This window comes from Nomascus leucogenys, chromosome 22a, assembly GCF_006542625.1.
Source record: "Nomascus leucogenys isolate Asia chromosome 22a, Asia_NLE_v1, whole genome shotgun sequence".
NCBI lineage: Eukaryota > Metazoa > Chordata > Mammalia > Primates > Hylobatidae > Nomascus > Nomascus leucogenys.
Window position 1 is genome coordinate 116,685,771 of NC_044402.1, and position 25,821 is coordinate 116,711,591.

Below are 25,821 nucleotides of genomic sequence, written 5' to 3' on the forward strand. Positions count from 1 at the left end.
ACTACTCACATCTGTTTGGGATATAAACTTTTTTTTTTTTTTTGAGATGGAGTTTCGCTCTGGTCGCCCAAGCTGGCGTGCAATGGCGCGACCTCCGCTCACTGTAACCTCCGCTTCCTGGGTACAAGTGATTCTCCAGCAGCTGGGATTACAGGCATGCCACCACCATGCCTGGCTAATTTTTGTATTTTTAGTAGAGATAGGGTTTCACCATGTTGGCCAGGCTGCTCTCAAACTCCTGACCTCAGGTGATCCACCTGCCTCAGCCTCCCAAAGTGCTGGGATTACAGGCATGAGCCACCAAGCCCAGCCGGGACATAAACTTTTATTTCATATCTGTACTCTGTTAATATTCTACTTATTTTCTCGGTTACTCATATAACCATTGTAACAGCTCTCTGTCAGAACACAAAGCCTGTACATTTTAATTTTTTATAATGGTCACGAAGTCATTACTCATAGTTCACGTTCAAGGTAATACCAAATGTAAACATATTCCAGCAACTTGAATTATAATTGCAAAATAAAATTTTTATTTGCCTTTATTAACTACCTGAAGGGGAACACATGGTCTACATTGTAGCAATAGTTCAAAAAAATCTCTGCTGTTTCAGTTATCTATTGCTGCTGTAACACCTAAAACACAATGGCTTAAAATGACAGCTTGGTATGCACCTGTGGTCCCAGCCCCTCGGGAGGCTGAGGTGGAAGGATGGCTTGAGCCCGGGAGGTGGAGGTTGCAGTGAGCTAAGACAGAGCTACTAAACTCCAGCCTGGGTGACAGAGTGAGATCCTGTCTCAAAACAAAACCAAAACCAAATAAACCCCACCAAAATAGCCATTCAATTCCTATGCTCACAGTTCTGTAATTTGTGCAGAGCTTGGTGGAGACTACTAGTCTCCCCTCAATGTTTCTAGCGCTGAGATAGCTTCCTAAGGAGGATCTTCTCCCTAGACAGCCTCGCTTGCGTGGCTGCCAAGTTGGTGCTGGGTGACATCCAGGTTACCCTTGGGGCTGTTGGTGCTCAGTGCTTGTATTAGTCCGCTTGAGCTACCATAACAGACTTGGGCTGTCGTAACAGATAACACCATAGACTAGGTAGCTTAAATGACAGCAATTAATTTTCTCACAGTTCCAGAGGCTGGAGGGATCTCTTCTTAGGTTGCAAGTGGCTGTCTTCTCACTCTGTGTTCACATGACCTCTTTGTGTGAGTGGGGAGAGAGGGAGAGAGGGGGGGGGGGGGGAGAGAGAGAGAGAGCTCTCTAGCGTCTCTTGGTCTCGTTTCTTTTCACAAAAGCACTAATTCCATCAGGAGGACCACCCTCATGACTTTACCTAAATCTGATCACCTCCCAAAGGCCTCATCTCCAAATATTATCACATTGGGGGTTAGAATCTCAACATACGAATTTTGGGGAGACACAGTCCATAATAGGGCTCCTTCATGTGGATATGTTGGGCTTTCACAGCATGGCAGTCTTCATACATGGTATCTGGGGTCACCAGGGTGCAAAAGACAAATCTGCCAGGTATTCTAAAGGCTTCAGCCCAGAACTACCTACTGTTCTGTAAATGCCTACACATTTTACTGGTTATAGCAGGTCATGAGGCCTGTCCAGATTCAAGGGGAGGGAACTACATAAGGGTGTGAATGCTGGGAGGCATGGCTCACACGGATCACCAAAATGACATTTTGCCATTCCCCCTTTCCTATCCCATTTATTTCCTTCATATGCCACAGTGGCTCTTACACATTTCTCTCTAACTCCCCCTTCTGTCCCCCAACACACACACCATCACCACCACCTGTCATAGCCCATCAACCTCCTGTCCCCCTTTATACCCAATTCTGTATCGTATAAATCCAAAAGGACCTTCCACTGACAGAAACAGAACGAACAAAGCCAGAATCCTTTTATTGTGGAGGAGGAAGGGGGTAGCCATATATGCTGTCATGTCATTAATAATGTTTATCCCTTGACCCTTGATTAATGAAGGCACTTTGCCAGGGGAAGCAATGCTTAAAGTCCATACCCCTTCTCAGCATCACAGATGCCTAGCTGCGCAGAGGTGGATGGTTCTAAAGACTTCTATAGAAACAGCTGAGATGCAAACAAGCACAGCTACTAGAATGTCTTTTATTTCTTCCAAGAAACAGACCTGTACTGAAGGGTGTGTGGGAGACAGAGAGTGGGGACAGGGAGAAGGAGAAGAAGGGGGAGGAGGAGGAGCAGGAGGAAGAAGGGGAAAAGCAAGAGGGAGGGAGGGAAGGAGGGAGGGGGAGAGAGAGAAAGGAAGAGGAAAAATAAATAGCGACCATACAAGATAAAAACATGGACATAAAGCATGCAAATTTCCTTCACTGTATTGAGTCTCCAGTAATTCTCTTTACCAGTGTTATTAAAAATATTTTTTAGGCTGAGCGTGGTGGCCCACACCTGTAATCCCAGCACTTTGGGAGGCTGAGGCGGGCGGATCACCTGAGGTCAGGAGTTCGAGACCAGCCTGGCCAATATGGCAAAATCCCGTCTCTACTAAAAACACAAAAATTAGCCGGCGCAGTGGTTGGTGCCTATAATCCCAGCTACTTGGGAGGCTGATGCAGGAAAATTGCTTGAGCCTGGTGGTGGGTGGGAGCGGCAGAGGTTTGCAGTGAGCCAAGATCGTGCCACTGCACTCCAGTCTGGGTGCAGAGTGAGACTGTCTCAAAAAAAAAAAAAAAAAGAGGATATCAGGGTACATTATCTCCAAATGCTGATAAGTTGTTACATAAGTCCCACCAATTCACAATTTAATATCATATACTCTACACACTCAAATTTTCAGTCTTTCAAAGCACATTAACAAAGTTATCAGGAAAACGGGACTATTACAGCCAAAGATGTTACAGAGTGCACACAATTTTGACATGGATAGCAACGTAATCAAGGAGTGGTTTTCTTCAGGAAACAATTCTACTAAAAAGCCCATGAAAATAGAAGTAATTTAAAATTTTCAAGACACATTAAATGCATGACTGTGGCTCTATATTGCCATTTAGTATGCGTTGTACTATAGGAGATAAAATACCCTCTCCCTAGGGAATGTTAAACTGACTTCCAAGACAGTGAAAGCCTCCCATTATTCACTATTTCAGTGTTTCCTGGTTGTACCAAACAACAAACAAGTGAATTATTTCACCTTTTAAAAGCTACACTTTAAAAATGGGATGAAGTGGGATTCCCTCCTTCTTAAAAATGTTTCAGCCAGGCACAGTGGCTCACGCCTGTAATCCCAGTACTTTGGGAGGTCAAGGTGGGCGGATCACCTGAGGTCGGGAGTTCGAGTCCAGCCTGACCAAGATGGAGAAACCCCATCTCTACTAAAAATACAAAATTAGCCAGGTGTGGTGGCACATGCCTGTAATCCCAGCTACTTGGGAGGCTGAGGCAGGAGAATCACTTGAACCGGGGAGGCGGAAGTTGTGGTAAGTAGAATTCACGCCACTGCACTCCAGCCTGGGCAACAAGAGCAAAACTCCGTCTCAAAAAAAAAAAAAAAAAAAGTTTCTACAGTTACTAAAAAACTGGCATTTAAAAATAGTTGATAAAAATATTCCTCTGAGGCCAAGTGCAATTGCTCACACCTGTCATCCCAGCACTTTGGGAGGCTGAGGCGGGAAGATCGCTTGATCCCAGGAGTTCAAGACCACGCTGGGCAACATAGGAAGACCCCGCCTACACACACACACAGAAACTCCACAAAAATTAGCTGGGCTTGGTGGCACACACCTGTGGTGCCAGCTACTTGGGAGGCTGAGGTAAGTGAATTACTTGAGCCCAGGGGTTCCAGGGTGCAGAGAGCTATAATTATGCTACTGGACTCCAGCCTGGGCCCAGAAACACCCTGTCTGTTTCTTTTTCTCTCTCTGTCTAGCTCTGGATTGTACAAGAAGGGAGACAAGGACCATTGGTAAGATATGGTATGTGATACTAATCAGATTTGGCTTCTTTCTGTCCTGCTTCACCAGAGGCTGGATTCTCCTTGTTTCAGTTTCCCCGTTTTCCACAGGTAAATCTTTTGTTTCCCGGATAGCCACTTGGCCTGTTTGCCCTTTGCTCCCATTTTCCCTTGTTTCTTTGTCTGAAAATTTATGCTGTCCTGTTGCCTTCGCTGGGCTTCGTTTCCACTTTTGCTAGAGGAGATTTAGCTGACAACCTCGCAGATCTTCACCGCCCCTTCTGCTGAGCTGATCTTTCTCTTGGGAATCTTACCCGCAGGGAAGGGCGTGTCCGTGCCTGCCTGCCTGCTGCAGCCCGCGCAAAGCTGAGCGGCCAGGGCGCTGCTGTTCGTTAAAAGTATTATTAAAAATAACATTTCAGCTTTTAAGTAACTCCTTGAGTTTGAATTAAAAGCTGGAAGAACCTCCTGGGCCCTATGAGCACGTCTGAATATGTCTGACTCTACATTCTAGAGGCTTCAATATATTTATAATTTTGGCTCATGGATTCTCCACATCTTTTCAGCTTCAATTCTTGCTTTTCCCAGAAACAATTTTCAAGCAGGAGAGAATATTGATTGGACTTGATTTTCTCAGTTTGGGCAGAGGTTTGCAGACACCTTGCAGGTTGCCAGACCTTTCGTCCAGCCACCTGTCAGCTGGGGGTCATATGGTATAGAAAGCAGTCGTTTCTATGCAAGGTACTGCTTGGGCCTGCCTCCCTTAAAGGGGTAGGGGATGCGGGCTGGACAAAGGGCTCGTGATCAAGTAAAGCACTGTGATGACAGCTGCTATTTCTATATCTCCCTTGACTTGTCTTCTAAATTAAACCTCAACTCCTCCCTTCCAAGCTGGAGCCACAGCTAACTACAGGGAGAGCCTCAGCAGATAAAGTCTCATGCCTCCAGGCGTTTGTGCATCCCATTTTCTCTGCTGAGTAGACTCTCCTTTCTACTTTTGTGCTCCTGGGGACATCCTACTCTTCTTCCCCAGTTGGCTCTAAGGTTATCACATCGGTGAAGTGTTTCATTATCACACTTTGTAGAAGAAACTGAGTCTTTTAGAGAAGTTAAGTGACTTTCTGCATTCATACTCGTACTCAAGAAAATCTAACTCCACAATAACCAAAAAGAAAAAGTAGAAAAAACCCCACAAATGATAAAAGAAAAAAAATCAAAGTTATAAAAAATAAATGTACGAAAAAATGAAATAAAAGGAAAAAAGATTTTTTTAAAAAGTAAAAAAAAGGAAAAAAAAATCTAACTCCAGAGCTCTGACACAAAATGCCTTAGGTATTATTCCCAATGAGAGAAAAGGGAAGAGAATCTTTTAAGTGATGAAGTGAATCGTTAAGTCAATCTGCCGTACTAGCGTCTCAGGCGGCTCAAACACCACTGGCTCCCGACAAGTGCGGAAAGGAGGGAATCTGCGCATGCTCGGCAGGAGTCTGCGCATGCACGGCGGGAATCTGCGCATGCTCGGCGGGAATCTGCGCATGCACGGCGGGAATCTGCGCATGCTCGGCGGGGAATCTGCGCATGCTCGGCGGGAATCTGCGCATGCTCGGCGGGAATCTGCCCACGCGGGGGGATCTGCGCATGCTCAGAATTCCAGGGCACGGTTTCCCCGCCCCTTTCAGGCCTAGCAGGAAACGAAGCGGCTCTTCCCGCTATCTGCCGCTAGTCCACCGGAAGCGAGTTGCGACACGGCAGGTTCCCGCCCGGAAGAAGCGACCAAAGCGCCTGAGGACCGGCAACATGGTGCGGTCAGGGAATAAGGTATAAAGAAAGCCATGGGCTTGGGCTTTACCCGGGCTGGGGATCCGGAGAGGGTGGCTCGGAAGCAGGAATCGTGGGATCGCGGCCAAGTCAAAGAATGGGGCAAGAGAAGATCATGGTGGTGGGCTTAGTCAGGAGGGCCGGGACCGAGGGATGCGCTATGAGAAAAGCTGGAGATTTGGGGTTCCAAAACCTGAATTTGAGCCTCGCTGGCTCCACCTCTTCCACCACCCACCCATCCCATTCCTCTTCTCCCTCTCTGCCTGCTCTTTGTCTCACCTCCCTCCCCACCCGCCTCCCCTCTCTCTCCCTTTATCCCATTCCACTCCCTAGCCCCACTTCCTCTATTACTTCCGAGCCTGGGTTCTTAAGATCTCTATGAGAATGAAAATTAGCTGTGATAAAGCAACTATCCCACAGGGCTTGTTGTAAAACTTAAGAGAGGGACTATCTGTGACTAAAATAACTTAAAATGTAAAGCGTCGTATCATTAGCTTTATAATAACGTAATATCCCGCATTTATTGAAAGCCCACTCTGTGAGGGACGGATCTAAACCTTTTATTCTTATCTCATTTAATTTTCACAACCCCTTGAAGTGAAAACTGTTTATCCCCATTTTGCAAGTGGGGGAAAATAAAGAACTGTGGGCTTTTCGTGGTGAAATCCGGATTTGAATCCAAGCTATCTGCTTTCAGGGCCCTGGAGAATCCCTGTGTTGCTAGAAATCTATGACCGTTGGTGTCCCAGATCAGTAACAGAAATTACAATGAATTTTAAAGTGATTTTTTTTTTCAACATAAAAGAGTGGTAGTTGTCTCTGAAGGGTCACTAGAGGGAGATGTGGTTCCAGGGATTAATGAATTTATTCACTACAGATAAACAAGATACGAGTTTGAGCAACTGATCCCTAGTTCCTTCAAATCCTCATTGAGAAATGTTGATTAAAACGATCATGAACTTTTAATAATGCCACTCACCTCCTTTGTTCGTCCTCTTTCAGCTGCTGAAAACTTTGTAGCTCTAGTGGAGGAGCTGTTTGTGGCAGATGGACTGGAACTAAAATTCTAACAGCCTTTATTGCTTCGGTATAGAAATGAAGAGTTGCTATGCTGCCCAGTTTCTCTTTCTCAGTTTTCTTACTGCTGCCAGATGGAAACTCAGATATATAGACCATTCTGCTTCCAGACAATAAGTTCCATATTTGAAACCCTTTGATGGCATTTTCTGGATACCTAATTCATGACAAAAGTGCTTTAGTCCTCTAGAGTTTTCTGGCTTAAAAGTAGCTTTTGTAGATGTGTATCAAATAAGTACAGCAGCATATTTTGTGACTCTTAAGTTTTTTTAGGTTATTATGCCCCAGGCATTGAAACTGGGATGTGCATTTATTTTACTGTTCTCAAAGGAATTTTGTGGTTTATTAGCACTTTTTTTTTTTCAAATAATCTAATTTTACTTCAGAAATCTCTTAGTGCATTGTGTTGTTTGTAAACTAGTGAAAAATAATCTTTCCTTTTCATGTGTTGCCTGAGATATAACCACATTTAGAAATCATCTGTAACTTCCCTGATAGGAATTCATTCAGGTTTTTAAAACATTTCTAGGGTCAAGAGGCCACTTAAAAAAGAGTAGTTTCTTTATTGATCACTTGTAAATGTTATTTTTTATCCCTCGTATGGAGTCGCATCAGTCTCCCAGTAACTTCCATCTGTTGATCCTGTTGTCTTTCTTGCAGACCAATCCTTTTATACAACAGCTGTTAAATATCAGGGGGGAGGCCAGACACGGTGGCCCATACCTGTAATCCTAGCACTTTGGGAGGCGGAGGTGGGAGGATTGCTTAAGCCAAGGAGTTCGAGACCAGCCTGGGCAACACAGTGAGACCCCATCTCTACAAAAAAATTTAAGAATTAGCTGGGCATGGTGGGGTGCAACTGTGGTCCCAGCTATCTGGAAGGCTGAGGTAGCAGGATCACTTGAGCCCGGGAGATGGAGGCAGTAGTGAGCCATGATCATGCCACTGCACTCCAGCCTGGGTGACAGTGAGACCATGTCTCAAAAAAAAGGAAAAAAAATGGTGGGGAGGAAAACTGTTATTTTCCCTTTAATCTTCTCATCTGACTTAAATATCTAGTTTTTTCCAACTGTTCTTTACATCATATGTTCTTCAGATTCTTCCCTAAGCTGCTCATTTCATGTTCATTTGTAATTAATTTTCCTGGTAAGATGTTAGCCCAGAACTGCTCACAGTTTGTTTGATCGGTACAAAGCACTGCTGAGACTATCAGAGTCAAGGAATGTTAACTCCAGAAAGGACCTTAAACCTCATCTAGTCCAACAGTTTCCTACCTTTTAGTATTATTAACAGTGAGATTAAGCGACATTCCCAAGGACTCAGAACTAATGGGTAGGAGAGATGGGACTAGATCCCAGGTCTCCCGCTTGCTATTATCTTTTTTCACCAGAAGACCCCTCTTTTCTCTTCTTGAATTCACTACATTGTTGATACAGACCAACATATATAGGCGATGAAGTAAGATAGGTGTGGGGAATGTGGTGCAAGAGACATTTCACATTGTTGATTGATTTTATAATTCACACTGAAATTGTGAGTTGCCATCAGTCCAGGTCTCTTCCAGCTTGTATTCAGGTAAAATTTGAAAGCCAGGTATAAATAACTACATGTATTCCTTTTAGGTTATGTTTCTCTCATTTTCTTAGTCTCCTACATACGTGATTGCTATGTAATGGCTTGTGCGTTAGCTTGTGTGATTCCGTCTGTCTGTAACTTACTTGTTCACACGATTGACTCCTACTCATTAAGACTCACCCAAGGAAGTCCACATTCAGGAAGCCTTTTCTGCCCCTTCACCGCTCTGGTATCGCCTCCACCAGTCTTGAGTGGATGCTCCTCCTGTGTCTCTCAGTGCCTAGTGCATACTTCGATCATGGAACATTGTTCTGGTATTATGTGTTACCTGTCTGTGTCCTCTACTAGAATAGATTTGGTGTCTTTATTTTAGATCATCAGTTTACAAACTGACTCAAATTGTCAGGATATACCTCTTAGCATATATATAGATTCTAGCAGTCAGTTGTTGTAATAAAAATGCTTCATAACGAATTATGCCCCGAATCAGTGACTTACAACGAAAGCATCTGTTCTCATGTTTGTAGGTCTGCAGGTCAACTGCAGTTTGTCTGATGTATATTGGGCATAAATGGGTTTAACTCTGGCCTGCAGATTGGCATCATATGTACTCATCATGGGTTTATTCTGGGGCTTAGGCCAAAGAAGTGGCAGCTATCTGGAGCATGTTCCTCTCCTGGTAGAAACTTCTGTAGCTTTTAGAAAGTATCAGGACTATTTAAGGGTTTTCCGTAGTGAAAATTTACATGTCTTACACACATTCTTATGTAGAACACGTCCCTTTCTCACACCTTTCCTACATACTGATACAGGTTCATAAATATAATAAGCAAGGGACATTTTTACATTTTCTTATGACTTATTTTCTCAAACACTCTTTGGAACTTTGTTTCCAGGCAGCTGTTGTGCTGTGTATGGACGTGGGCTTTACCATGAGTAACTCCATTCCTGGTATAGAATCCCCATTTGAGCAAGCAAAGAAGGTGATAACCATGTTTGTCCAGCGACAGGTAAGTTTCAGATTGACACTGAGCTTGTAAGCCATGTTTGAACTGCTTGTTGCCTCTACGTACTAATGCAAGATACCAGCCTCCTTATAGTGTCCAGCCCCTCTGTTTGGAGGGATTCTGGGGAGTTTCCTTACATGTACTCACAAGTTCACCTACCACTAGAATCTGATATTTTTTCTTCCCTCGTTTTGGGCCCTTCACTAGATATTACAGTTTTTATGAGAAACAAAAGGCAGTAAAAAGTAATGTTTAAAAGCATAATCTCTAGAGACAGATGGCTTGGGTTTGTATCCTTGCTCTGCCATGTCATTTACTAACCTGATCTTGAACAAGTCCTTCAACTTGTTTGTGACTAGTTCAGTTATCTTTTGCTATGTAATAAACTACCCCAAAATGTAGTGTCTCAAGTAACATTTTAAAAATTCATCATTCATGGTTCTGTGGGATGACTGGGTCGCTCAGTTGGGTAATTCTCTATTGAGGTCTCTTACGCAGTTGCAATCGGATGGCACCTGGGGCTGGAGTCATCCAAAGGCTCAGCTGGACCAGATGTCCAAAATGGCTCACTCACATGGCTGGAAGACGATGCTTTCTAGTGGCTGTGAGCTCAGTTGGGGCTGTCCATTAGAATCTCTACATGTGGTTTCTGTATAGTTTGAATTCTCACATGAAGCAGCTGGTTCTAACGAGTATCCCAAGAATGGGTTTTCTATGAGACCCTGCCTATGTGGCTTCTTAAGACCTATTTTTAAAAACCCCAGAAAGTCGTTTCTGTTTTCTGTTAGTCAAGCAAGACACTAAGGTTAGGTCACATTTAAGGGAGGAGAATTAGACTCCCTCTCTTGATAAAAAGAGTAGCCTGCAAATACAAGGAGAGAAAGAACGGATAGTGGCTATCTTGGAGGTTAGCTACTACAGTGCCTCAGTGTCCCATGTGTAAAATGAGAATAATGATACCTGTCACATAGGGTAGTTTTGAAGAATAAAAGAATTAATGTAGATAAAGTGCTTAGAATAGTGCTTGGAATATTGTAAACACTATGTAAGCATCAGCTATTTTTATTTCTGCCCCTTCTACTTGGTATGACTGCCACTTTTGCTAAGTCCATGAGTTCCTGCTTCTTCACTGCCTACTGCTGCTCCTTCTGAACACTTCTGTTTCTTCTGTGTGTTTAGACTTCCGTTGGGCACTAGTACTTCCCACCTGTCATTCTAGATTTTAAAAATCTTGATGACCTGGAGTCCTTGAGGTGTTTTGTCAAGGAAGGTGCTCTAACCCCGTTCTTGGTTATAGTTGTGTTGGTGGAATTCAAGTAGTGTGGCTGTCCCCTAGTATGCTGTTAGAGAAGGTAAGTAGACATGAGCAGAGCAGGAGAGAGGGCCCCCGAGAATGTTGGGCATTTGTGAAGCCATGGTTAGGCAATTAGAAATCTGCCCCTCTGAAGTGATGAGCAGGGCAAGGGAGGGGCCCCAAAGCTGTCAGGTTATCATAAAACTATCACTGTAAGGTAATAAGTGGCCATGATTGGTGCCAGGAATTAGAGGAATCTTAATCGACAGAAAACACCTGGAGTTAGCAAGCCATAATCCTTAAGGTTTTGAGCATGCCCAGTAAAAGAGCAAGATGGTGAAATTTAACCGGTATAAAAGCTTCCTCTGGGGATGCTCGACCAGTAAGGCCGAGTTGCCGCTACTGAACATGCGCATGACTAGTACCCACACTACGCATGCGGCCCCCTCCTAAGCACTAGCAGGGCTAGTGCGCATGCGTTGATTAATTCGGCCTGCTCAAGGGAGGAACAAAGGAGACTGGAAGCCCGGGAAAAGATGGCGCCCCGGGGACGGGGCGGTCTAAAAACTAAACAAAGAAGGGCGGAGGGCACTTGATTTTTGATTTTTCACGTGGCCCTCTTGGTTCTCTTACAAATGTACCCTACTTTCTCCAGTAAACTCTCACTTTGCTTAAAATAAATTTTTCCTCCTGCTTTAAACCTTGCCTATGTCTGTGGTTTCAATTGTTTACTTCGAGAAGACCAAGATTACTGCAGAGTCGCCACTCCGGAGCTTCTCTGGATAACTGCCTACTTACACCCCAGTGACAAGAGTATAGGTGTTTTTTCGTTTGTTTGTTTTTGTTTTAGAGAGAAAGAGAATCAGGAAGTCAGAATCAGGAACTTAGTGCCACTCCCATACTACATTCAGAATTTCCTCCCCTCCCATGACTGAGATTTTGTTTAGGGCAAGATTACCTTGCCTTAAGATGGATGCTTGTCTAGGCGGCAGATACCTGCCCAGCCAGTATGCCAGACATGCTTGAATCCAGCAGCAGACACCGTTAGTCCATGTACAACTGGGAATTGTGTTGTTTACATACGAAAGGATTAAACAGACCCTACAAAAATGAAGAATGACAGAATTCCATTATCTCTCCATATAGCACTCTTCCCCATCAGTGTAAAAAGGCCTGTGTTAATAATTAGACAGGACTGTCTTTTGTGTCAGGTACTATTTTTTATTTTTATATTTCATTATGAAATATTTCATAAAATAGGCAAATACGGAGAATATACAGATAACCAATTTTCCCGTTGTCTTATGCTGTAAATCCTAATGTTTCATATTTGTTTGATTTTTTTTTTAATAAAGTGTTACAGATAAACCTGAAGGCCCTTCCTAACCCTTTTTTTCTCTTCTCCTTTTCTCAGGATTTTGGTAGTTATTACCATGTATATTTTATACTTGGACATAAGTATATATTCATAAATATTTAATATTGTATAAAACGTCAAAAGTGTATGTAAATAGTTTTATATGGTACATGTAATTCTGCAGCATATCTTTTATCAACTTTTTTTTAGATCTATTCATGTTGATATGTGTTGCACAAATTCATTTTTACTGGAGTATGATATTTCGTTGTATAAATATTCTGCAATGTATTTTTGCATTCTCCTGTTTGATAGTTTGCTTACAGTTTTTGCCCTATTATAAACGGTGCTGAAGTGTAAACTTCCTATTTGTACATAATTTTTCTAGGGTATACTGTGTGTGCCTGCCAGTGAAATTGCTGGGATATAGGCTATCCTGCACTTTTTTTTTAACCTCTGGAAAGTTTAAACCTTAGACATTCTATAAAGACATACTAAAATCTTTTCACATTATCCATTTTTGGTTCTCTAATTGAGAATTAGAGTTTGATTTGGCTGGAAATCATTAAGAACACTTACCACCCTCCTATTTCCACACCCCAACTTCTGCTGAAATGAAGGGTGAGACTTACAGTCAATGAAAAACATCTGTTTAGAACCTAAGAATTGTCATTGTCCATAAGTCTCATGTTTCATCCCGCCCAATACTGTATGGCCCCAGGGACCTGCCATAGGGAGGTCTGGTTGTCCTGCTCCCTGAAGGTTAGGTATTTTATTGCTTCCAGGTTGTTCTAATATAGTTTTCAGCCATCTGACATTTTTTTCTAGGTGTTTGCTGAGAACAAGGATGAGATTGCTTTAGTCCTGTTTGGTACGGATGGCACTGACAATCCCCTTTCTGGTGGGGATCAGTATCAGAACATCACAGTGCACAGACATCTGATGCTACCAGATTTTGATTTGCTGGAGGACATTGAAAGCAAAATCCAACCAGGTTCTCAACAGGCTGACTGTATCCTTTTTCTGCCGGAGAAGACTTCAAGAAATTTCCTTTATTCTGGGAATCGTAAAGCAGTTTGATGAGACACCCCCAGAGTTTCAGCTATGAGTATATGGGTATATTTTGCTCTGAGGAGGGGGAGGTAATGTGTTAATGGGGCTTAATGTGAAATTAATAAGTTTAAAACAGTGCCCGGGCTCCCAGCCCTCCACTCACTTCCCTGTTCTCTGCATGGGTGATATTGAGAGGTTGGGAGGCATAGGAAGGGGGAAGATCCTAGGGAGTATATGTGAACATTGACTATATGCAGATGGTTTTAGTGGTGCTCATTAGAAATATTTGGAATTGGATAAAAGATATTTTTAAAAGAGCATCCTCCCAATGTTCTCTACTTTTTTTCTGGGTGGAAAATGTTTTTGTGCCAGAAATCAGATTGATACCCAAAGTGAGATTTCCAGTTTACTCCACAGGTCCCCTAATTTTAAGGGATCACTCTTGTTCTTTTTCTAATCAGTAGTGCTATTCCTGATCACTGGGAAGTGCTGTTGTGTTAGGAGTACTTGCAAGTGCTACATTATGGTTCACTTCATATTTAAGAATGGACTGTGGCCACCAAAAATGGGTTCTAGATACTATTAAATGACATAATTTTTGGTTAAATGAATGCAATGTGTTAGGTTACCTTTTGTTTATATTTCTTGGTTGTTTTGGGCAAAATATATAGTTTGATATATAGAGTGTATGAATATGTGTTAGTGAACTTTGGAAGAAGGGCACTCAGGCAAGTACTTTAAGTCATCGCATAGTTCAGTGTCCACAATTTCCAGCACAGTGGACTTCACTGGAAAGAGTTGAAGAGACTGCTTGGTGATATCCCTATCCTTAACTAGCTGAGTCCTGGATGCACTAATTGTGAGCATGGATGTGATTCAACATGAAACAATGTAAGTGTTCCAAGGAAGAGAGCTGGAAGTGAATCTTTTTGCAAAAATTGTATGGGTTAATGTATTGAATGTACTTTGTGATTCATTGTTAATCAAGCTGCATGTTTGTGTGACAAGAGAAACGTTTTATAGAATTGAATGGTTAAGTCCAACCTCTCTGTTTTTAAAAAGCCTCCCCCTTTAAAAGTTTTAAAAGAGGAAGGGCTATACTCGGTGAGTATTTCTCTGGGAGAAATAAAATATTTTGCTTATTTCAGTTTACTTCCTATTAGAGTTAACTGATTACCAGGAATTTTAAAAAACACTAAGTGGTATAAGCCGTGTGTCATTGATATTAATTGCATAGTAACTCTGGCCAACTTCCCTTTTTTGTTGTGTGTGTGTATGTTTTTTGTTGTTTTTTTTTTTTTTTTGAGTTGGGGTCTTGTTCTGTCACCCAGGCTAGAGTGCAGTGGTGCCAATATAGCTCACAGCAACCTCAGCTTGATCTCCTGGGCGCAAGAGATCCTTGCATCTCAGCCTCCTGAGTAGCTGGGACTACAGGTGCACGCCACCAAGTCCAGCTAATTTTAAAATTTTTATTTTTGCAGAGACAGTCACTATTTTGCCCAGGTTTTCTCAAACTCCTGGCTTCAAGCAGTTCTCCTATCTTGGCCTCCCAAAGTGTTAGGATTACAGGCATGAACCACCATGCCTGGCCTGCTTCCTAATTCAGTATTTATTTAATTATTGTGCCTTGGAAATGTATCTGTGGAGACATACATGTGCATGTACACATACTCCTTGCCTGTCAGGAAAATCATTTGCACTAAAATCCCAGGCCTAAATCTGTATAATCATCACATTTGAGTTAGGAATCCAGAAACGTAATTTTTCCGTAATGCCCAGAAATTTTGGCCAAGATGTTCAAAGTATAAAGTGTATCAGGGTTGATTATGAGTTTAATAAGAACTTAATTGGACTACTAGAATGTAATCACATTTATTAACTCTATCTAGATCCATTTCTAAGCTTCTGTCCTCAGTGACCAAGTATATTTGAATTTGTAGAAAAATAATTCAGGCGAATGATTTCTTAATGTGATAACTCTCTTTTAGAGGAAAGAAGTTTGAGAAGAGGCATATTGAAATATTCACTGACCTCAGCAGCCGATTCAGCAAAAGTCAGCTGGATATTATAATTCATAGCTTGAAGAAATGTGACATCTCCCTGCAATTCTTGTAAGATCCTAAGAATAATGCATATAGACAAATCCTGTGATTTCCTAATATGGTGAATGGGCCCTCTGTATAGAGTACTTGGTTTATGGGAATTTTCACTTTCTGCTCCAAGGCTGAATCTGTCAGATGACTGACTACTCAGCAAACATTTGCTGGTTACTCTCTGTGGTCTAGGAACTGTTCTGAGTGGTGGTGACAAAAAGATGAAAGTCAGTGATCCAGAAGAATTGCGCTTAGCGGCAGATGATTGTTTAGTGTTCTTAAACTCAAAGAATTGAGGATTAGAAGAACCCTTTGAGGATATTCAATTTGTCTTCTTCCTGCATGGAAGGCTTTACCCAAACAGTTAGCAGATTGATGGATTTTTTTTTCTTAAACAGCTCTAGAGAACTGTGTGCTATACAGAGTGCATGTTTTAGGGTAGACAGGAATGCCAACTTGGGAATCATTCTAAATACATAACATGTTTATGTTTGACTCTTTTCAGATACAAAAGATGTAGACATATATATAACATTTAATTTGCTTATGTTTATTCAGAGATGGAGTATAAAACTTCAGGGGAAAAATAATAAGTATTTCACAATTTATTAGGGAGAGAATTCGTCCTCACACAGTAACTTGAATATTCCCTCCGGGATTTACTTTCTCTGTGTTATATCCCTAACAAAACTTTCCTTTCACTACACTAACCCTTCTTGCTGCATTTGAAACATATTTTTTCTTGTCCTATTTTTGGTAAAAGTTGAGTGATGGTATAGGATGTTGAATTATTAATCTTCTGGGAATACTCGTTTTTCAAATTGAGAGCTATGCCAAGAAGCCTCTACCTTAGAGTGGTAAGCCTTTGGCTTCATAAAATGCCTGCCAGGGGACATTAAGAACTTGTTTTGCATGTAAGAGTAGTCTTCTCTTAAGACTACAGAATGACATCTCCTTTCTGTATGACTGTGGAAAAAGAGTTCAGAATAACCCATCAAACCCATACTTGTTAAGATAGTACTTCAGAGAAATTAAGTGCTTTTAAGTGACACTTCTTATTGAGTTGAGGTTTTTCTCAGTACTTCAGAAGCCCAGCTCAGCTTCTGGTCCCTTTTCATAATCTCAGGATGCCTTTACATGTTAGAAGCATACTGCATTTCTGTGAATGTCATTCTAAAGAGCTACTCTTTTTTTCCATGAGCAATACGGAAAAGTGCAGAAGAGGAAGCATAGCCCTTCCTTCTATTTGCTTTTTATTTGGTTGTATTTTTTTCTTGGTAATATGCTTTCTTCCTATGCTACAAACCTCCAGCATACAAAGTAGAGTTCATAGTTTTACTGTTTGGTGTATTCCATGTACAACTGATTGTTGTAATTGGACTAAAAAAATACCAGCAGCTCAAAGAAGCCCTGTGTTCTGTTTTTAATTTATTTTTAATTTTTTTTTAGAGACGAGGTCTTCCGTAGTGGCATAGTTATAGCTCACTGCAGCCTAAAACTCTTGGGTTCAAGTGAACCTCCTACCTGAGCCTTCTGTATAGCTGAGACTATAGATGCATGTTACCACACCCAGCAGTTTTGTTTTTATTGGTTGTTGTTTGCTTGTTTTTGAGATGGAGTCTTGCTCTGTTGCCCAGGCTGGAGTGCAGTGGCACAATCTCGGCTCACTGCGACCTCCGCTTCCCAGGCTCTAGCAGTTCTGTCTCAGCCTCCCTAGTAGCTGGGATTTCAGGCATGTGCCACCACGCCTGGCTATTATTTGTATTTTTAGTAGAGATGGGGTTTTACCATGTTGGCCAGGCTGGTCTTGAACTCCGTACCTCAAGTGATCCACCTGCCTCACCCTCCCAAAGTGCTGGGATTACAGGCGTGAGCCACTGTTCCTGGCATAGTTTTTAGTTTCTTCTACTGACTACTGAGGAAGCTTATTTCTGATCTAACGCAGAATAGACAGAACAGTTATTGTAATTTCTTTTTCCAGGATAACTTCCTTTCTCTTCACTTTTATGACATTTGTCCTTTTCTGGTTGTTGCTTTGGAAACAGGAGTAACCTGATGCAAACCCTGTGTCTCACACTTTCCTCCCTGGAAACTGTTTACCTGATAAATAATGCAGGACACGCAAATTACATCATGTTGTATTTGCTAAGTATATGAAGAAAAATTGTAAACAGAAAGCCGTGTTCTAAGTGTAGCAAATAAAATGAGAAATCACCTTAAAAACAAATTTATTTCTCACAATTCTGGAGACCGGGAAGTCCAAGATCACAGCACTAACAGATTTGGTATCTGCTGAGAGATCTCTGCTCTCAAGATGGTGCCTTATTGCTGTGTCATCCCATGTCAAAAGGGCTAACACTGTTCTCACATGGTGGAAGGACATAAAAGGCAAAAATGGCAAAAAGCCTCCCCCTTCAACCACTTTTTTTAAGGTCGCTAATTCCATTTATGAGTTCCCCACCCTCAGGACTTCATTACCTCCTAAAGGGCCTCTGTCTTAATAGTATCATATTGGTGATTAGGTTTCAAAATAATGATTTTGGGGGACACGTGTAGACCATTACAGTGTGGAAGAGGCCAGTCTGAGAGAGTGAAGCCAGCATAAAGGCAAATGAAGGTAAAATAGAGACAGAGAGAGTAATCCTTGCCACAGTTGAGACCCTGGGTCTGGACTTGCTAAGGCCTTGTGCCACCCTGCCCTTTCAATTACTTGGTTATATGGTAGCCAATGATTTTCTCCTTTTACAAATCAAAGAGGTTTCAGTCACTTGAAACTGGGAGAATATTGGCTAAAGTAGGTAAGAGTCGTTTGACAGATGAGAAATTTAAAACTTGATAAGGTTGACTGATGTGCTCATTTTCTCATAGCTGATGAGTGACAGTTACAGGATTAGAACGCTAACTACTGTTGATCTTTCTTTAATAGCTTGCCTTTCTCACTTGGCAAGGAAGATGGAAGTGGGGACAGAGGAGATGGCACCTTTCGCTTAGGTGGCCATGGGCCTTCCTTTCCACTAAAAGGAATTACCGAACAGCAAAAAGAAGGTCTTGAGATAGTGAAAATGGTGATGATATCTTTAGAAGGTGAAGATGGGTTGGATGAAATTTATTCATTCAGGTAAGAATTGAAAACATTGATGGGAATTTTTAATTGTACCCATGTAAATTTCTCTTTTGATTAGAGGTCTCCCAAATGTTTCCTTTTTCTGGGCCACTCTCGAATTAGTCATTGCTTAATATTCTGAGTTTTATTAAAGAAATAGTACACCCACCCTTAATCACCCTTTTTAAAGTTTGTGTTCTTGGCACATGTTTCTCATTTATTTCCAGGACCTGTGTCAGTGAAGTTCAGGAATATATAGATACCATGAGAAATTAGCAAGTCAAATTGCAAAAGATGAAATAGTAGATTTCTTCATTATGCCAAGCTTGGGATACATTTCTTGGGCCCTTTCTTTTTACACATCTACAAAAAACATTCTTAATTATAGAAAGTGGGCTCAAATCTGAGATAGTCAATATCTTATCATCCTATTAAGGTTTTAGAAAGTAGCATACTATGATATAGTGATTTTTTTTTTTAACTTTTGATCACAAAGCAGTTTGAGTGAAAAAAAAACCTACAATGTAAAGAGTTCATAGCCTACTTACTTTACGTGGCCGTTGGAAAGGCAAAATGATTTAAGAAAAGTGAATTCCTTGAAGTACCATATAACAATAAAGTAAACTGCTTTTTCAACCATCCAGGTAGAGACTATGGAAGAGACCATCTCCTTTATCCATCTTATTCTTGGTTGGAATTGGACATACATGCATTTTGAGCAAAGAACCTAAGAAGGATCGGTGGCATTTAGAATAGTGTGTGTCCTATGGGGTTCAATTTTGTAAAAGTGGCAATAGAGTACTTTACATAGCAGTATGGCTTGGGTGGTTCAGATTCTCAGGGATAATACTGCTTGATATTCGTGAATTATTTCCAACTTATCAGTCTGTACACAAAATACAGGCTGTTTAAGCACATTGAAGTAATGATTCAATAACTAGAACTTTTTAAGTAGCTACAGTGTATGTCTCCTTAATATTTTTTCTCAACGACCATTTTTAATATTTCTGATGAGCTATAATTGACAAAAACTATATTCTGATTTTCTAAATACAGACAGCCTTGAAAAATGATAGATAAATGGAAATTTAGGAAACAGAATTGTAATTGCCCACGGGATTGCCCTAGGAATCAATGAGGAATCCTGTGAGGTGAAGTTTCTTGGCATAATGTGTTCTTGTCACAATATTTACAGATAATGTGTTCCTAAGTTGTTTCTCTTTCAAATTTGGGAATAAATGCCTTAAGCTAAACATATTACCCTTGATATCATAAAGAAAAATTAGGCCGGACATGGTGGCTTATGCTTGTAATCCCAGCACTTTGGGAGGCTGAGGTGGGCCGATCACTTGAGGTCAGGAGTTCGAGACCAGCCCGGCCAACGTGGCGAAACCCCGTCTCTACTAAAAATAAAAAAATTAGCTGGGCATGGTGGTGCATGCCTGTAGTCCCAGCTACTTGGGAGGCTGAGGCAAGTGAATCACTTGAACCTAGAAGGCGGAGGTTGCAGTGAGCCAAGATCATGCCACTGCACTCCAGCCTGGGTGACAGAGCGAGACTCCATCTCAAAAAGAAAAGAAAAATTAGAGGCCATTATAGATTACTCTTTAAGAAGTGTTTTTGTTTGTTTGTTTTTTAAATTTTTCTGTAGCATATCAGGTAGGGAAATTACTGACTATGCATTGTTTTAGCATTTCGATGCTACTTTGATTTTAGGTCTGCCGTGAAGGTGTAGACCAGAACTTTGCCTTCCAATACAGTAGCCATTAGCTACATGTGGCTATTTAAATTCAAGTTAGTTAAAATTAAATACATTTTAAAATTGAGTCCCTTAGTCATACTATCTGTGTTTGAAGTGTCTATTGGGCTAGCATGGTTAGAAATAGAACATTACCATCATTGCAGAAAGTTGTACTGGACAGCACTGGACTAGATGTATCTCCATATAGATCTTAGGAAGAGAACTTGACATCTACTTGGGGAGATTGAGCTCTATTGCAGAACTGAGTCAGTTGTTCTCAGATTTTTTTTTGAAACAGGGTCTCGCTCTGTCACCCAGGCTAGAATGCAGTGACATGGTCTCGGCTCTCTGCAACCTCTGCCTCCCAGGTTCTAGCAGTTCTCATGCCTCAGCCTCCCAAGTAGCTGGGATTAAAGGCGTGCGCCACCACGCCCAGCTACTCAGATCTTATATACTGGACGCCGGTCTTTAGAATTTTCCCTGTAATAGAATCTAAACCTCATGGTGATTTGAGGCCATGAGGTTTATATTCTGTTGGACTAGTAATGTTGTATGAGACAGGTTAGACCTGGTTCAGACCCATTCATTCATTCCTCAGCAAATCCAAAGCCATTGTGCACCATAGGCTTTGGAAGCTGGGTGTCAGGTAAGATATCTACTATTCGTTGTAAATTAGTTCTGAAAATTGGAGTCTCTTGAGACCTGTCTGTCCATAACTGTGGATAATGTAAAATAATTCTCTTTACCACTTTGTAGATCTGTTTTTTATCTGTACAAAGGAGTTCAGCTAGAAAGTCTGGACTGTATGCTTTGAGTGTATTTTGTCATTAATTCCTTTGCTGCTTATTTTAGTGAATACCACAAATTCCACCTATCTCCTATCATCTTCCCTGTTGTGTTTGATTATGGGCCAGATGAAAATATGATTGATGTTCACTTTTGTTTAAATGAAGCAGCACTCCACAACACTGTTTGCACCTCTCCCCAGCTTTTCCCACCAGTAAGAAACCTAGAGTTAACCTGCTTTACCTTAAGACTAAATATGAACTAAATTCCTTTATTCCTTGGATAGTCTTTAACTCTATTATATACATATAAAAACATGTATCTTTAATATTCAGAATTGGAATTAATGAATTATAGAGTTGTAAACAGTGATGATAATTATAGGATGGTGCCCTCCCTTTGATATTCTACAGCAGAGGTTCTTTTTTTTTCCTTTTTTCTTTTTTTTTTTTTGAGACAGAGTTTCATTCTTGTTGTCCAGGCTGGAGTGCAATGGCGCGATCTCAGTTTACTGCAACCTCCGCCTCCCAGGTTCAAATGATTCTCCTACCTCAGCCTCCCTAGTAGCTGGGATTACAGCCATGCGCCACCACACCTGGCTAATTTTGTATTTTTACTAGAGATGGGGTTTCTCCATGTTGGTCAGGCTGATCCTGAGCTCCCGACCTTAGGTGATCCACCTGCCTTGGCATCCCAAAGTGCCAGGATTACAGGCGTAAGTCACTATGCCGGGCCTGAGCAGAAGTTCTTATCCTCAGGTCCGTGGTTTTCAGGGAGTTGGTGGTGAATCCTTTATATTGTGTGCAGACTCATTCATGACTGTGCTTTTATCACATCCTCAAAGATGGCCTTGGTCCTAAAAAAATGTTAAGAACCTCTGGCAAGAATTGAAAGAAAATACTGAATAAGAGGAAAATAGAGCTGTTCATTTTCACCTGTTAGTAAAGTAATTCAGCTCCTCTTCCCTTCTAAGCCAACTCACGCTTGCCCTGGCTATCTCCCAACTTGTGGTTGTTGTTTTCCGGCCATCTGCTGCTGTTTCTCTCTTTATAATTAACATTAGCTCACTTCTCATTATGGAAAGTCAAATGCATCATCCAGCATGAGTTAACATTTAAAAATTGTTGCTTTCATTTTATGTTTTTGTTTATTAAGTGAGAGTCTGAGAAAACTGTGCGTCTTCAAGAAAATTGAGAGGCATTCCATTCACTGGCCCTGCCGACTGACCATTGGCTCCAATTTGTCTATAAGGATTGCAGCCTATAAATCGGTAAGTGGCAGGTACACATTTTTAACAGAAATGTTACCAGGCAGATAAGTATGTGTATATAAGGAACAGACAATTCATGTGTGTGTTACTGGAACCATAATTACTGCTTTTCTAGTTGTTCTCCCTGCTCATTTAATCTCTGTGTTTAGCTTTTTATGTAAAAGGCAGGCTAGGAGAGGAAGTTTAAAGAATTGTCTATAATAGAGTTTGATTTCCTCCTCTTTTGCTTTCTCTCCATTGGTAATTGATTGTTAATCATAAGTTCTAGGCCTCTTTTTTTTTAAAAGAAAGAAAATGAAATGCATTAAGCTGTGTTATTGTAGTATCATAGCAGAAATGTAGATAATGCACCAAAGTTCAGTTCAGTTTTGGGGCTGTCACACCTAATTCAATTATGAATGATCTGATAGTAACAACATCTGTGAAATGTAAAATATGTTTTGTTACTGTAAAATTGCATGTTGTAATAGATGTACATTTATATACAATAGCACACTTTAAAAAATGAGTTGCTTTTGGTGATTATTTGATGAAATTCTAGTTTGAGTAGGAATCTGATTCGTGCCTTCATATGAGCCTCCTTGCCTTTTTCCTTTAAGTGTTCAAAATAAATAGGAACATTTTAGACATATGAAATAAATATACAAAAACGTTTTTATGTATTCAGTTTTTTTCTTTGTATATTAAATAACTTAATTCCAAAATACATGATATATCCGTGAGAACCTTGAGGTAGTTCTTTATTTATTTCAGTTTCCATCAAAGCCTAGAATAGTGTCCCTAGGAATGTGAATACAGTCTCCCCCCTTTCTTATTTTGGCCTCCTTTTCAAATTTCTTTGTTGATTTCTGACACAGATATATTGCTTCTTTTTTTTTCCTATTGGAAACTATGATAAAATATATAGTCCTCTTTTTATTAGACAGTCTGGCTGGGTGCAGTGGCTCATGCCTGTAATTCCAGCACTTTCAGAGGCTGAGGTGGGCAGATCACTTTAGGCCAGGAGTTCGAAACCAGCCTGGTCAACATGGCGAAACCCTGTCTCTACTAAAAATACAAAAATACCAGACATGGTGATGTGCGTCTGTAGTCCCAGCTACTTGGGTGACTGAGGCATGAGTATCGCTTAATCCCGGGAGGCGGAGGTTGCAGTGAGCCAAGATCGCACCACTGCACTCCAACCTGAGTGATAGAGCAAGACTCTGTCTCAAAAAATATAAATAAATAAAAATATTAGACAGTCTGAGGTTTTGTATAGAAAGTGTGAATGTAAATATTTGAGGATTACTTTTGGGAGAAAATGAAATGTAGAGAAAGTTATCCAGTATAGTTTTGAAATAAACTAGCCGGGCGCGGTGGCTCACGCTTATAATCCCAGCACTTTGGGAAGCCGAGGCGGGCGGATCACGGGGTCAGGAGATCGAGACCACGGTGAAACCCCGTCTCTACTAAAAAATACAAAAAAATTAGCCGGGCGTGGTGGCAGGCGCCTGTAGTCCCAGCTACTCGGAGAGGCTGAGGCAGGAGAATGACGTGAACCTGGGAGGCGGAGCTTGCAGTGAGCCGAGATTGCGCCACTGCACTCCAGCCTGGGCGACAGAGCAAGAGCCCGTCTCAAAAAAAAAAAAAAAAAAAAGAAATAAACTAAAATTTTCATAATAGGCGTGAGCAAACAAAATAATGTAGCTAGAGTAATTGTTCTGGATTTTTGTCTGTGCCAGAGAGTGTATTAGGTTTTCATCTTCTATCAATTGGAATCCTAACTTTCCTTGTTTTCCCTTTGTGTTTTGGAATGTAAGATTCTACAGGAGAGAGTTAAAAAGACTTGGACAGTTGTGGATGCAAAAACCCTAAAAAAAGAAGATATACAAAAAGAAACAGTTTATTGCTTAAATGATGATGATGAAACTGAAGTTTTAAAAGAGGATATTATTCAAGGTATGTCAGTAAGAGTTTTCACTGTTGCCTAAAAGACATTTTCTTTAACGTGATACAATGCAGGGTGGGGTTTGTATTATTGTTTGTTTAAAGTTATTTCTTTGAGTTACAGAGATGTAACAGTTTGAAAGGATAATGAGACCCTAGGTCCTTTAGCTCATTTGTTGGGTCTTAGGCAGGTTGGTTCTCAGGAGTACACTTGGGTGTTCCATCTCTGTGTTTTAAATGTCTTAAGTGATAGTACCCAATACTTGGCTTTATTTTAAAGTTTGAAACTCACTAGCTAGGAGAATGTTTAATATGGTTGAACTAAGGTTTTTTTGTTTATTTTTGACTTTCATGTTGATTATTCTTCTAAGTGCCAACTTCAGGTTTTCTTTTTTTTTTTTTTTGGAGACGGAGTCTTGCTCTGTCGCCCAGGCTGGAGTGCAGTGGCACGATCTTGGCTCACTGCAAGCTCCGCCTCCCGGGTTCACGCCGTTCTCCTGCCTCAGCCTCCCGCGTAGCTGGGACTACAGGCGCCCGCCATCACGCCTGGCTAATTTTTTGTATTTTTAGTAGAGACGGGGTTTCACCATGTTAGCCAGGATGGTTGCGATCTCCTGACCTTGTGATCTGCCCGCCTCGGCCTCCCAAAGTGCTGGGATTACAGGCTTGAGCCACCGTGCCTGGCCAACTTCAGGTTTTATGTCCTACCAGATATGCTTCCTTAATTTAGGGGCTGAAAATTATTTGTATTTATTATGTTGCTTCATATTAAATAGGATTTTTTAAAAGTTGTACTCCTATATTATACCCATTTGGATTGAATAGTGTGTCTAGATGGCATCTTTATCCAGAGGACTTAGAAACTAGCTGAGGATATCTGTATGTTCAAGACCTAAAATTATTAAGATACCAAATGATGGTTAAGATAGAAACCAGAGTCCTTAGATAAATGTTTTGCCAGGCTATTCACTACCCAGTATAGTTTTGATTTGCAAGTCTTGAAAAGAATTCTTTTCCTCTGTAACACTGTATTTCATCTTACAGTGTATATTTGTGTGTGTTGGAGGAGGGGGTTGTTTAAAGGTGGTGGTGGTTATGATTCCTTCTTTTCTCCTGATGGATTATGTGTAGAATGTAATTAATACCCTACAATTTCTACTAATTCTTGAATTCAATTCTGTAGCATAGAACATGAATTTTGGAATCAAACCTGGGTTAGAATCATGGTTCCATCATTGGTTAATCATTTGATCCTAGTATAATGACTGGCTCATAGTAGGAAGAATAGCATGATTAAAGGCACAAGACCAGGCAAGTAGGGGGACTTCTCAGAGATACTAAGTATTCCACTTGGGTTGGTGTATTGAGCATGTACAGGTTAGTACTTGAGGGTAGCATCTAATGGACAGCCTGCATTTTCTCTTTTAATCATCAATGACCATCGTATAAAGCAGGCACTCTTTGTTATTTCCATTTTATAGATAAGGGAACTGAGGCCGAAAGACACTTACTCACATATTCAAAGCCACACAGTTCTCAACTAGCAGGACTTGGATCTAGGCCTGTACTGCTTCAGAGTATGTGCCTGCGTACTATTCTGAATTTGGACTGAGTAATGAAGGGCTTTGGATAATAGGCTAAGAGTTTATGCATAACCTTGAAAACAACATGGAACCACTTACAGTTTTGAGGAACAGAATGTCATTGGGGCTATGTTTTAGGAAGATTAACATGACAACTGGTTGTAGGATGGATTGGAAGGAGAAGGATCTAGCGATGA

At 41.0% G+C, this 25,821-nt stretch overlaps 1 protein-coding gene across 1 annotated transcript in view; it reads left to right on the top strand.

Moving 5' to 3' along the window:
- Positions 1 to 5,583: 5,583 nt before the first annotated feature.
- XRCC5 (X-ray repair cross complementing 5) overlaps positions 5,584 to 25,821 on the top strand; it is a 97,337-nt gene continuing 77,099 nt past the window's right edge. The window contains exons 1-8 of the mRNA XM_003254047.3: positions 5,584 to 5,759; positions 9,308 to 9,421; positions 12,898 to 13,081; positions 13,965 to 14,013; positions 15,111 to 15,233; positions 18,142 to 18,333; positions 22,001 to 22,115; positions 23,915 to 24,053. Of these exons, the coding sequence (XP_003254095.1) occupies positions 5,739 to 5,759; positions 9,308 to 9,421; positions 12,898 to 13,081; positions 13,965 to 14,013; positions 15,111 to 15,233; positions 18,142 to 18,333; positions 22,001 to 22,115; positions 23,915 to 24,053 (937 nt within the window). The 5' untranslated portion in view covers positions 5,584 to 5,738. The remainder of the gene's footprint in view (positions 5,760 to 9,307; positions 9,422 to 12,897; positions 13,082 to 13,964; positions 14,014 to 15,110; positions 15,234 to 18,141; positions 18,334 to 22,000; positions 22,116 to 23,914; positions 24,054 to 25,821) is intronic.